This window comes from Scatophagus argus, chromosome 8, assembly GCF_020382885.2.
Source record: "Scatophagus argus isolate fScaArg1 chromosome 8, fScaArg1.pri, whole genome shotgun sequence".
NCBI classification, from domain to species: Eukaryota; Metazoa; Chordata; class Actinopteri; family Scatophagidae; genus Scatophagus; species Scatophagus argus.
In genome coordinates this window covers 22245179-22259727 of record NC_058500.1, presented here as the reverse complement: position 1 = coordinate 22259727, position 14549 = coordinate 22245179, and the positions used below count along the sequence as shown (strand labels likewise).

The following is a 14549-nucleotide window of genomic DNA, read 5'->3' as shown; positions in this document are numbered from 1 at the left end:
GATGTTCCCGGTGTGCTTGCAACAACGGCAGCAACAACAATACAACTTGGAAACACAAGGGACTCAATCATAAGGTTGTTATCATATCATCACATCCACACCAGTATCAAGTTGGCTCTTAGTATACATCTTCCTAGTAAAGGAAAAAAAATAGTAAACAGGGTAAAATAGTGTGGTGTACCATGAGTGAGACTGATAATCCAGGTCATCTAGTCATTTCAGTTTATCTCAGTTCAGCCGACATAGCCTCCAATTTTAGCTTTGCTCAGTGTATTGCCTTTTTGTAGGGATGGCAGTGTAGGTCAGTTGTTTGGTCAAATGATTGGTCAAGACTGAAATGTCTCAGCTTTTAAATGACACAAAAGTTTTTACAGTCATAACAACTTCTGTGCTACTCTTTCTTTTTATTTATGATAAAAAAGAAATATGAGTTTTGTATTTTATTAGATCTCAGCACAAAGCCACGGTTCATCTCACTCTTATATGGTTCATTCACCTCCAAATTGCTCTGCACAGTGTAGTCCCTTTTGCTGTAAACCTTAACCTGTCCAAAATAAGAATTTAGCCTTTTCCCTCAATTTCAAGCAAACCTAGGTTTTTTTGTATTTCAGGAGTTGCCTATCCTAGCAGTATAAACCAAGGTCCATAAAGACTTGGCTGGATGAGTTTGGTGCGGAAAACTTGACTGGGCTACAAAGAGCCCTGATCTCAACCCTGATCCAACACCTTTGGGATGACCTGGAACAGAGATTGCAAGCCAGGCCTTTCTGACCAACTTCAGTACCTGACCTCACAAATGCTCTGCTGTACAAATTGAAACCCTTCCCTGAAGAGTGGAAGCTGTTATAGCTGCAAAGCTGTCTATGTATGTCGAATGTGATGTCATTAAAGTCCCTGTTGGTGTAATGGTCAGGTGCCACAATACTTTTGTCTGTATAGTGTAGCTTACGTGCAAGGTGTTAAGTCTTGTATACTTTATTCTTTTATTCTTAGTCGTTTGATTGGCTACAGGTCTCCAATAAGTCTTTTACTCTTGAGAGTTAACTATAGCACTTGAGGTCAGTAGCATTGTCTCAAAATGAGAACATTCAGCTTCAAAGGCACAAAGTAAATAACACTGAAGCAGCACGAAAGTAATAAATTTGTGAATTTCAGTCAAATCAATATTAAAGGTCAGTTTTAATGTCAGTGCCTTAGAATTTAACAAAGGCTTATTTCTAATCTTTTCATTTTGCAAAGATGTTCCAAAACCGTCTGGGAATGAATTCATCAAATACAGAGAAGAGATACGTTTTTTGTCACACACGGTATCCTCAGTAGTCCAGCAGGCATTTCAGCCATGAGTCATGTCCCAGAGCGTTTCTGTTCATTATTTATACCCTTTTATTTGTGGGGTGGAGTGGTGCCTATCCCAAATATTATTGGGCGAAGATTATAAGCAGCACACACTTATCTTTACAGTAGATATTTTTTTCAAGTTAGTGTGTCAGAATGAACACACAGTCATTTTATAATGAAAAGGAAATACAAAACTTGCCCAATGGGCACTGTCAATTAAACATAAAGGGGTTCACCTGCAATTTTTGGAATTTATTTGTGTAACATTTAAAAAAGCAGTGTTACAAAGGGCTTAATAAGAGCAACAAAAGATAAACATAGAACAAAATACTGAGAAATATATGAATTAAGCACAAATAAGTCATAAGTGAATAAAACTTAACACAATAGATGATTAAAACCATCAGCACAAAATGTAAAAACAGTGAGTGCAGTTACAAGATTTAAGTATGACATCAAGAGTGAAGTACAGTGTAGCCATGAATATGAATTAAAATGTCAAAATAGTAAATTAATGAATTAATTAATAAATATATAATAATAGCAAAAAATAAAAAGAGTGTTTTTTGAAGAAGAAGGTGATATAGGTTGAGGGATAGGATCTAAAATTAAAAAGTGAGTCACAACAATTTATCAACAAAATCAGAATGGGAAATGGGAATGGGAAATTTATTGATCCCTGGGGGGAATTGGGTTGTTAAAATGCATCCAAACAAGATTGGAAGTCTAAAGGCCAAGGAGTAATAATAAAAATAGAAATAAGAGTATTTCCAGAATATAAAGTTTGTGTGGGGGTTGTGCAGGCATATACAGGTATTGTACAAATATGCACGCGGTAAATTTACAGTGATATCACTGTGATCATCATGTTAAGAAGAAGGAAAGAAGAAGAAGAAGAAGAAAAAACTGAAGCCAAAATGAAAGCAGGAGAGTTGACAGGAACAGGTTTATGGAGAACTAATAGTTGCTGTGAACAGGAGGAGGACAGATGAATAGGGGTTAAGAGCCATAAAGTAGAAGAAAATAGTTTCTAAGAAAAGCTTTGAAATAGATAGGAATGAGAAAGATTAAGATCTTTTTTTTTTTTTTTTTTTAAAAAAAAGGACCGATAGAATGAAGAATGAACTTAATAGAGAATGTCACGAAAAGACAAAGGAGGGAATGGCAAAGCAGGATGGGAGTAAAAAAGAGGAATGGAGGTCAAACGGAGAGAGAGAGATGAGCATGACATCTGTTGGACATGAATCAAAGCCACGACAGGAAGCCTTTGAGCTCCAAGAGCAGCAAGGAGGATGTTTCTGTGCCATTTATGAGTGTGTGTGTGTGTGTGTGTGTGCAGTCTTGGGCAACAGTACATATGTGTGTCTTCATAAAGAATAATAAAGCCAAAGCCTGAGCAGCTTTGAAAAGGCCGACTCGGTACTGTTCTTTGTTCTTGCAACAAAATGATGATAATAGTCCTCTTAGACAGACAGACGTGCACACGCATGCACACACACACGCACACACACATACACACACCCCATTTCCTATCATTTGACGAAATGCTATGATGTGGGTCTCCATGGAAACGGCAACAACTTAGTGCTGGCTGATGTATAATGACAGTGAGCAGTATAATGACAGTGAGCACTGCACCTGAGGTGAAAGAGAAGGAGGTCGGGGGAGCAAAAGAAAAACAGAGGGAGAAAGAATGAAGGAGATCACAGCAAACCTTAGAAAGGTGAAGTGAGACTTAACATTTTGTAGGTAAAATGAAATCCATACATCCATCCATCCATTTTCTATACCGCTTATCCGTCAGGGTCGCGGAGGGTCTGGAGCTTATGCCAGCTGACTACGGGCGAGAGGCGGGGTTCACCCTGGCCTGGTCGCCAGTCAATCGCAGGGCCAACACACAAAGACAGACAACCACACACTCTCACACTCACACCTAGGGGCAATGTAGAGTAGTCAATTAACCTAATGTGCATGTTTTTGGTATTGTGGGAGGAAGCCGGAGTACCCTGAGAAAACCCACGCAGGCACAGGGAGAACATGCAAACTCCACATAGAAGGGCCCAGACCAGGATTCAAACCTGGAACCCTCTTGCTATGAGGCGACAGTGCTAACCACTGCACCACCGTGCCGCCGTACAATGAAAACAAATGACTTCAATAAGCTCTTTGGCTTTTATTTTAGAATTAGTAGATTTATTTTAGAATTATTCCTCTGATTGTGAAATATACATAAAAAATTATTTATATTTGGTTTTATGTCAAAAGTGAAAAAAAAAAATATTGCTACTACCTCAGATTCTGTTTTTTTTTTCATGGCTCCTTTTGATGCCTGGGTCAGATAGGACCAAATTTTAGAGGCAAACAATGAATAAACATTACTTGTTTCATAATACATTTATTCCGTTTTAGTCCACTGAAAATGTCCAGCTAAATTTCTTGGTTTCAAAATCTGGCTGAGCTGAATTTGTAATTGGGTAGCTCTGCTTTAAATCAATATGCCCTCAAAAAGAATTTTAAAATGTAGGCACCTAATATTTGGTGTTGTTACCTGCAGTTCACTTTACCGAGATACTTCTGTCTTTATAATCTTACTGAAATAAGATTTTACCACAAGCTAAGCTGTGCCATAACAACATTCCCGATTGCTGCAGATAAAGGCTCTTTTGGGAAAAGATTGATTGTATTGATACTCAGAAACTACTGAAGTTTGTGTTTATGACAACAGGTGCAGACTGAGTCATGGGGATTCTTCATCACATTGCTATAGAGGGTGTTATCTTGGATTTGTGTTTATGTTTTCATTGTCAGTGCACATGTGACTGTGACAGCTGCATGTGTCACACACACCTTCTCTGAAGGTGATATCTGTCAGTTTATGTTTTCCTTTGAAAAGACAAGTGGCTGATGAGAGGTGTGATGAGTACATATCTTGAAGTGTCAAATTGTAAATTGTGCTGTGTGTGTTTGTGTGCCCACTATGGAAGTGTTGGGATCTCATGTCACGCACTGAGATTTAAACAACAGAGAGTCTGTCTTTAACTGACTGATCAAGCAACAAGACTGTCTACTCAGATCCATAGAGACAGCTGCACTGCATGGCTGGAAGGATGAACGGATGCACATAAATCCACACACACATATATTCCACATTCTGCTGGCATAATCTCTAATATATTTTGCATTATGTGCAAAATAGGTATTATTGTATCTGTTCAGAAACAGTTCTTAGGACATTTAAGGCTTATGCATGGAAACTATTTTTCAACCTGTTTGTCCGTGTTTTGATTGTTCTGTATCCCGGGTGGGTTGGGTCCTTGAGGATGTTATTGGCTTTTTTGGGTTTTTTTTGGCAGCTGATGATCTTCTGTACGGTGGTGATGACTCTCTGGGGACATTTCCTCTCTGCTACTGTGGAGCTGGCAAACCACACACACACATGCAGTATGTCAGTATTCTCCCTATGGCGCAGCAGTAGAAGGACACAGGCAGTTTCTGAGCAAGATGGTTATTCAGCAGTTCCTGAGGATCCCCAGGAAATAGAGTCTCTGCTGTGCCTTCTTAACCAGCACTATAGTGTTAGTTCTCCAGGGCAGGTCCTCCTCTATCTGGTCCCCCAGAAACCTGAAGTCAGACACCCTCTCCACACAGTCCCTGCTGATGTATTAGGGCTGAATGTCCATTTATTTCTTCCTGTAGTCGATAACCAGCTCCCAGGGGTGCCCATTCCGGTATACAGACGCATCCCCCGCAGAGATGAGCCGCGCCACCGTTGTGTCATCAGCAATCTTGACAGTAATGTTGGTGGATTGGGCAAGGGTGCAGTCATGGGTATAGAGTAGGGGGCTCAGCATGCAGCCCTGTGGGGAGCCGGTGCTGAGGGTGAGAGCTGTAGAGACGTGGGGGCCTAATCTAACCCTCTCGGAGCTGGAAGTCTTAAGTCCAGAGGCAGATGGATTGTGATAGCCCTAGTTCTGCCAGTTTGGTCACCAGTCTGTGGGGGTGGATGGCATTGAAAGCAGTGCTAAAATCTTCAAACAGCAGCTGTATGTAGCTCCCCTGCTGCTCTAGGTGGGTCAGAGCAGTGTGGAGAGTCGTGGCAATGGCAATCTACTTCTTCTTCTCCTCTTTCTCCTTTACTAACCCACCTACACACACTTCAGATATCCACAACCATTTCAGGGTAGGGATCACACAGTAGCATAAGTCAGGTTTGCTCCGTCTCCTGATTGGACACGTGTTAGACCATGTTGCTCCCCTTTTGTTCCACACTCTCTTTGTCCAAACCCTCATGGTTGAGCTCACCATCTTGAAACCAGTAGGACGATGTCACTGTAAATGACTATTACTTTTATTAACACATTCTATTATAGTTTAACTGGTCATCGTTTGTGATTATATGCATATTGATGTGACAGTTGCTGGATTCTGACAGCTCGTGCTGGGATTCAACCCGTCATTGTTCACTTGGTTACTGTTAATATCTGAGAGATATTAACACATCTTGGTGAACACCTTTCCATTTTGGTTATTCATCGCTGGTAACAGGTTGATGACCTGTAATTAGAATTATTTGATAATAATTTTATAACTATTAATTATTATCTTCGATAATCCTTAATATTCTGCCAGTAACCTACCTCAGCACAACAGAAGCAAATAATGGTTATAAAGATATGAGTCTCATGAGGAACTGAATGCTTAATCACTATTGAATTATTGTATTGCATTCATACCACTGAATTATTTTTAATCTATGTGAATTCATGAATTTATGTGGTCTGAACTGCTCATAAAATGCACATCTTTATGGCCTTAGTTTGTTTCCATAGTCCAGAAAAAAAATGGAACCAAGCTGTATCAGATTCTGAATTTGTTTTTAATTGTTTTCCAGACTAAATGAAATATTTGGGTATTTCTGAATTAGAAAAATAAATGCTGTCATCCTAACATGCTACTTTACATTTTGCAGGTAATGAACCAGCACCACTGGGCACAGTGGAGAGCTACAACCCGGTGAAGCGGCGCTGGGAGTATGTGGCACCCATGCCCACTGCACGCTGTTCCTCTGCCCTCCTGCAGACAACCAGCATGCTCTTTGTAATTGGTGGAGTCGCCCAGGGACCCAGTAATGCTGTGGAAGCCCTGTGTTTACCGGAAACAGTGTGACACATACGCTCACGCGACACACACGCAGGAATAAATGCATTGATATTTTATTCATGTATGTGTGTAAACACAGACAAAAACACATGAATTGGATCCACAGATCACACTTAGATGCTTTTCTACCTTCATGTCCAACTGATGGATTTGTCTTGTACATGGGGATGTAAGAAACTCTTTTTCAAATTCAACAAGCATTTTCAAATGGGTACTGCAGAGACAATTTTTGACAGAGCTGGATGAATACAAGATTAAGGACATTCAATCTGACAGCTTTTGTACACAGGGGAAACCAGAGGAAGACAAAACAAGAGCAAAAAAACGGGCACACACACGGTGTCTGAAGAAACAACACGCCTTTGAACTGTTGAGCATTTTTCAGAATAAAAGCAGGGTACTTTTCTGGATATTAAAGGAACCTAGGGCCATATCTGTATCTCTTGCAGCAGCTTCGCTGTCCCCTGCTTTCTATGATCGTAGAAAGAACACCTAGTTGAGTTTAAGACAGTGACTTTCTGGGAATGTGAGTATCTGTTTTGGTTCTTCGCTTTTTATCGTAGTGTTGTACAGTATAAGCGTGAAGGTTAGCACTGCTAGCAACACAATGTCAACAACAGTGGCCCTTAACATGCGTTCACACGCCCATCGATTTTCAGTGACATTGGCTGGTGTTGACCACAGTCACTGTGTTTCTTTTATTTCTAAATGCAGAAAAGTTGACTGTGGTTGAACTTGTTGCCACTTTGCTTTGCAACACATCTAGCCTCCTCTGCTACTACATTAGCACCACAGCAATCAGTCAGCACGCTCAAGCAGTCCTTCACACTGTAGCACAGGGATGTGACGTTGCTCATGGGATGAATGCAAAGTTACTCATAACCTGCTGTACTGAAGCATCCAGACAGATAAATAATAATCTGAACACCAGCGTCCTGACATATTATATTCCCCTTGTGCTTTATGAGTGATAGCAGCGTATTGTATTCTTTACCGCATCTTGATGTCAGGTAGAGGATGGATAAATGAGAAGAGCATCTTAAGGTGATGAAGCAGATTTGTTACACATTAGGTTTTAACAAGGAGAAGAATGTTTCAAATAGGACTGAGTCATATTATGTACAGATCTGAGTTTTATTTAAATGACTGTGGTTATTTGGAGTGTTTTCCCATGAATATAATTTTTTTTTACTAGAGTTTTACTAGTAGTAGTAGTAGTGAAAGGGATCTTCTGTAGTCCTATGTCTATTCTATTACCGAAAAAGTCAAACATATCAAAATGTTTGTGGAATGTCAACCCTGCAGCATGTTTCTCTCCACCACTGGTCTGTATGTTCATTGTGTCCCAGAAAAACATACTTTGAATTCATAGATATAATTCATAAATATGCTACTTTCAGCAAAGCTTTGAAGCAATAGCAGAAGTAGCATACTCAGCCGTTACTGGTTACAGTCCTGTCAATCTCTTGTTTCATCAGAACTAAATTATCTGCTTCTGACCAGTTTCTCCTAAACCCATAACAGTAGAAACACAAGAGGAGTTGTTTTGCCATGCCATATTATTTTACAGCAAAAGAAGACTGATAGGTTCCATGATTACAGGACCTGTATTAGCTCGTGTAGAAATATCAAATGTGATATTTTGGTTTTACTCTTCATCAGCAGCTAGCCTAATCTCGCAGGTCCTGTCCTGATGGAGAAGCTACTGTCCTCACACTCTCCAACAATGGACAAGCCAACAAAAGGTCAGCAAAGAACACATACATTTTCAGACATAACCAGAAGCACATTTTATCTTGCACTAAAAGCTAGCCACCTTTCAACACATCCAGCTTCTGCGCTAAGCTAACATGTCCTGTAGTCTGCATGAGACTAAAGTGAAGTCAGCTCAAACTCTACCAAACATGTTGTGAGTTAACAAACTGAACTCCAAAGTGTCTTAAAAAACAAAACTATGTGTAACTTGGATAAGTAACTTTTAATTCCTAATTCCTTCCTTCCACACATTACTGTAACCCATTAGAGAGTAGTGTAGCAGTATGAAGTAGTATCAGAGTAACTACAGCCCAGCACCGTTAACTATGATGTGTAAAACAATACATGCAACATGGTGAACATGCAGATCAGTGGCAAAGAATTGTGCTGTGGGAATGCTTCTTAGAGGCTCTATGAACATGTGCATATGACTTAAATGCCGTGAATTCAAGGTGACCATTTCTGCCACAAACTATAAAGAGCCGACTTTAAATCCTACAGTGGGTGAGCAATTGATATTGAAAAGACAGATCTCTGGTGGAGATGTAGTTTGTTGGGGCTGAGGTGAGGCTTTGTGTGCAAGAGATGATGGAGGAGAGCTGCAGTGCAGGATGCTTTGTGACAGATTCAGTGACCTGTGGATATCAGACGAGGTTGGGCAGGAAACAAAGGAATTATCCATTGCAGTGGGTTAATGGGTGACATAAAGCCCTTTTTTAAAGTTCTGCCATATTGGTCACATTTTTTAATGTGTACTTGAAAGAGTCAGCCACCAACCAGTCCATTCAGAATGAATATAATGTAACACGAGTAAAGTGTGGCTTAGCTGATTTGATGGTAGCACAGGCCAAGAATTATGTGCTCCAGCATCAAAACCTTTTACTGAGACAATACAGTAAATATTCAAATAGACTGAATCTATGCAGCAATGAAAGCCATTTTCCATCCCCCCTAAAGTAGCTGATGCACTTAGTCATACTTTTATTAAAATTTGAATCACTGGGTGACTGGTCAATCAGCTTGATCATCCTATCCCTTTTCCTCACGGCTTGGAAAGTGCACGTAATGATACGCACTATGACAAAAGTTCTCAATTTCTATTATTCACCAGAGTTTATTTCACAGTGAGATGATTTAAGGTACAATGTGCTACAAAAATGATAAATGGCAGTGAGACTCAGACTCACAGAAGGAAACAAACTTGAAAATTAAAACCAGAATGGATTGCCCCATATGACTGGACAATTCACAGATTCACAGTCCAGTTGACATGATCAGTAGACATGATCCTGCACCCTTACTGCATGGTGCAACATTAAGAGGCAGCATTTATTTGTTACATCTAAACAATTTTAAAGGTCCAATCTGCAGAATTTAGTGAGATCTAGAAGTATGGTTGCAGATTGCAAACAACTGAACACACCTCATCTCACCCTTCCCCACAGTCACTGCTAAAAATGTGAAAAGAGTAAAAGGCCCTCTCTAGAGTGTTTGGTTTGTCCATTCTGAGCTACTGTAGAAATGTGTTGGGCCAATGTGGTGAACTGCATGGACGAAAAATACAGTAATTCTTACATTAAACACTAATGAAAACCCAATTCTGAACATTATATTCCATTTCTGCACCTAAATCCCACACACTGGATCTTTTAAATAACTGAATAAATGTTGCAGTTGTGTGAGAAAGAGAATTCTAAGAGAATTTCAATACTGTATATCTATATTATTGTATATTATCTTCTATTTTAGGAGGCTCATATGCAGAGAGGGGAAAGAGGAGAAGACTGTACGGAGGTTAAAAATACAGATAAGTTATATAAAAGAAGTGACAGCTACCTCTACTCCCCAAAAAACACTATTTCTTACACAGGCACACTTTTTCATTGACTTACCAAACTTCATATTTCCTGGTCTGCACCCTGGCAGACCTTGTTAACACAATCAGACATCAGACATTGCACTGAAGCTGCTGGAAATTAGATGAAATTAGATGGTTATTTCTGGTGCTGAATTGTGTGCATTTAATTGAGTGCATTAGTTACAAGCCACACACACACATAAACAAACAAATGTGCTTGGATGCAAAGCCAAGCACAGATCTGTAAGTCTGAATGCTAGTCTGCAAGAATGCAGTCCATCTTATTCACTCTCTCACACTGTTTTATCTAACAACGATCACAAATGCTGGGAGAGATCATTTTGTCAGTAAACAGCTCTGCTGGTTGGGGACTGTGATCCTCTAATCCACCCAAGACCGATTAGCCCATTAGAATCCACTGCAGTTTACAGATGCCTCTTTAATTGGGCCACAGGCTGTTTGGGATGTGTGTGTGTGTGAGCCAATATCTTATTTGTCCATTGGGGAGAACATGAACTTGCCACCTTTGGATCTTAAAGCTGCCAGCTTGTTTCTGCTCTGTGTGCATGAATGCAGTCCTGTTTTGGCTGTGATGACCCTCCCTTCATGCTTGTGTCTGCTCAGCACACTCGCTTGCTTATTTTCATGGTCAACACTAGCTATAAAATTGACATTTGTGATTTTGGAGGTGAGGATAGCCTGATGTCTTCCCTCCTTTGACTGAAGACATCTTTCCAATTTTTACTGGGCAAAGACCTGAACAATATAAAAGGCTTTGTCCACCTAACACTGTAGTCATATCTGAATATTCATACAAATCTAGCATGTGGACTGAAGGCTTTAGCAGTTGTTTTCAGTAACTGCCTCGTTGAAATTAGCAGATGTACTAACTGATGAACAAACTTTTACTGAAAAAAGATTACAAAGACAGTTAAAAGTTCTGGGTGCTGAAAGAAATTCCTGAGTTGATCTGCACAGCCAGAGAACACAGTGACAGCAGCAGCATCACTACAGGAGACATGTGGAGTTACAGATGGATTTGAATTCAACAGCTCAGATAGACCACTAAACTGCTGGAGAAAGAAACTTTTAAACATGTAGAGCACCAGTTCTCCTGAATCACAGTTTGCATTTAACTGTTTATGAAGAATGGACACACTGCATAACAAGGCTAATGTTAGCTACATATGCTAGAGTGTGTAGCTTTATCATCCGGGTCAATACAGGAAAATCACTTTAATATAGCTGTCAATCTTTTTGGCACTACTGCCAAATGTGACCAGCAAGAATTACTGACATGAGAACAGACTGTTCTGTCAGACAACTGCCTGTCTGTCTGATCACACTAAACAGCAAATCCAAGGTTAGTCAGTACAACCCGTCAACCCAGACATCAACCCATCTCTACCAAAGTCTTGACAGATCTTGTCACAGCCCCGTGCTCGAGGGACTGCGTTTGTGCATGCGGCATAGAAATGCTCTCAAGGTTTAAGATAATAAATCAGTTCTTAGTTGCTTTGCAGATGTGACGATGACGCCTATATGAAATAGAAGAACTGCATGCTACTGCTGGAAACAAGTTTTGTTAAAAACTGAATTTTCAGGCAGTACAAACAACAAAATGAAAGAGCCTAAAAAGCATAGAGCCTCATAGTCTGGTTTTAATTCTCCGTGGGCTGTTCATTACAAGCGATACATTTCATATGACATTTCATGCCATTTCAACCATCATTAATAAAAAAAGACACTCATTAGTGCAGCTTTAGTGCATGATTTCTTGTGTGTGCATTTGTGTGACCATGACTGCACGTGGGCACATGTGGGCACAGTTGTTATTGTTCTTGTATGCGTGCGTGTGTGTGTTTGTGCAAATTCTTGACACCAAGACACAGTCGCCATCTATTATTGTCTGAGCTGTCCGGAGGATGTACAATGTCTCCTCTGCAGTTTTTCAGTTTCTCTGGCTCTTCGATACAGTTTACATGCCACACTGAAGTCCCCAAGGAATTCTGGGACTTTGCCAGAGCAAGCTCTCTCGTTTGGTTGTCTCATTTGTTTAGTTTCTTTTTTTAAACTTGTCTCTCCCACTCGCTCTCTGACCCTGTCAGTGTCAGGTTGTGTTTAGAGAAAGGATGCCTCATAAATCTGTTTTTCTGGCTCCCATGATGACATATGATGAAAGAGTGAGGGTTTTAACTCAGAGCAGTGAAATCTCTCTGCTGCTTCTGACAGCAGGTTAAGAAACACAGAACAAAAGATCAGGATGCTTCAGTACAGGTAGCATTTAATTACATGCTGTACTGTTTTCAGCAGGCAGTGAGCAGATGATGCACAAGCATATGCAAATGCGTATGGAACTGTATTCTTCCAGAACTCGTTGAAAGCCAAAATATACTGCGGACCTGCTTCCCATTACATAAGGATTAATCTGGTTCTAATTAGCATGAGTTTTATTTTAGTGAATCTGAAAAATCTACATACAATATAGACCATACAATACAATAAATACAGAAGTTTTTAATACCTTACAGTAACTAATAATGTTGACTAGCAACAAATGAGCAAGTACAACTTCCATTTTCAGTCACACCTTTGTCGTCAAAGGCGAACAAACAAGACTTGCATCGCCCCAGAAAGTTGCCTTGTGTATCGTTACCTCTCAAACATTTCTAGATACAGTAGGTACCCACCTGTCCAAGACACAATCAGGATGCTGTTTTAGTGTAGGCACACTGTGCATGGCAGGTTCTGTGCCTTGATTCATAAAAAGAAGGCCCACAGACTCAGGCTCTGATAAGACAACAAGGGTCCAATCCACACAGTGCAAAGAAGGGGGGGCAGGATGCTTAATTTACTGTTTTCAGCTTTATAAATCCAATGCTTTACTGTGTCTTATTTTGAAAAGCCTCTTTCTTTCTTTCTTTCTTTTTTTTTTTTTTTGCGGGCAAACTTGAACACAGTTTCCTGGGCAACAGGGACCAGTGTCATCACCCGCAGGTAGCATAAAGGTGTTCCTCTTATATCAGCATAACCATGTGTTCTTGTTGTTTTTTGTTCCCTATGTGGTCATGTAATTAAAAAGATTATATATACACATATATATATATAGATATATGTATCAACCATCTCCTTGATTATTATTGATTAGGTAATCAGGATTAGATAAAACTGATACTTCTACTTACTTCTGTTCATGTTTGTTCATTATTTTGTCCTCCAGTTGTTTGTACTGTGGATTGAGGTTGTGTGGTGACAGATGTGTCCTCGTGTTGTCCAGCTCTGAGCTGGGTTACCCAAAGTGTTTGTCACTGGTTGTGTGTTCTGGCAAAGCTTTGCTTCAGCTGATGTTGCAGCAAATATTTTTTTAATAGAAGTATATACATAAATATAGTTATTTTCACTTTGTTGGTCAGATGAGATGTATAGGAACACAGTTTGCAATGATGATAAGTAGATATGACTGCAGAAGGTGATATTTGGTCAGGATCAGTATCTAAAAACTCGCACAACTTGAAAACCCCTGGCCTTCAGAGTGAAAGTGAAACTAGTTTGTACAGACATTTTGGGAAACAAACCCAGAATCCCTGTCCCGTTCTAATCTCTCTGTACTGTGCTGTTTCCCTACAGTGATTGACATGGTAGAAACCTGGTAAACTGCTTTGTGGTCTCAGTGGATCAGTATCGCCATGTGCTCTTTATGTGAAAATGTGATCTGGGAGGTTTACTGAACTTTGTCAAATGTACTGAATGTGTTAAGATAGAAGACTAAATATAAAGAAGGCAGGACTCATTCAGATGGCTTGTGTGGGGAGGTCCTTATGATGACTGTGTAAACATTTAGTTGTGTAGAAAAAAAACCTAAATAACCCCTTTCAGTCAAAAAGACTCACAGAAACAAACACAGAAACGTCTGCCACTTCAAACTATGCACAATGACTAAGTATATATATATATAACTTACATATATGTTATTTAACTTAACCATACAGAACACACAGATTCAGAAGGATCAGATGAGTGACATTCTGTGTTGCTCTACAGCAACATGATTGTTAGAACATTAAGCCAGTGATCACAGTTGTATAATGTCCTCTGTGGCTTTGGGTGACCCTTTCAGCCTGAGAAAACAGGTGATAGTGAATTGATGGCAAACAGCAACATGATTAAAATGGGATTTGTGGCACGATCTGACCACAGGTTCAACACCTGAGAATGTGTGCTGATCAGCTGCTACATGGCAGTCACACGCATTACACTCCAATGAAATAAGCATTTTACCATAACATTACACAAACTTACAATTACACATTCACAATCACTACCTCTGAAACATGATGTTATAACATAAGGGGGTCTGGAGCGAACATTTCTTTAAACCTTAAAGTCCACTTGAAAGAGGTGTAGCTTTATTTTCTGACAGATGAGATATGATTATCCT

General features: G+C 39.8%; 1 protein-coding gene across 5 annotated transcripts in view; it reads left to right on the top strand.

Annotated features, from left to right (window-relative positions):
- Window positions 1-6766, top strand: part of LOC124063371 (kelch domain-containing protein 8B-like) — a 156152-nt gene extending 149386 nt beyond the window's left edge. For all 5 annotated transcript variants that reach the window (XM_046396971.1, XM_046396972.1, XM_046396974.1 and 2 more), the window contains one exon: window positions 6308-6766. In XM_046396971.1, the coding sequence (XP_046252927.1) occupies window positions 6308-6504 (197 nt within the window). In that variant the 3' untranslated portion in view covers window positions 6505-6766. The remainder of the gene's footprint in view (window positions 1-6307) is intronic.
- The last annotated feature ends 7783 nt before the right edge of the window (window positions 6767-14549 follow it).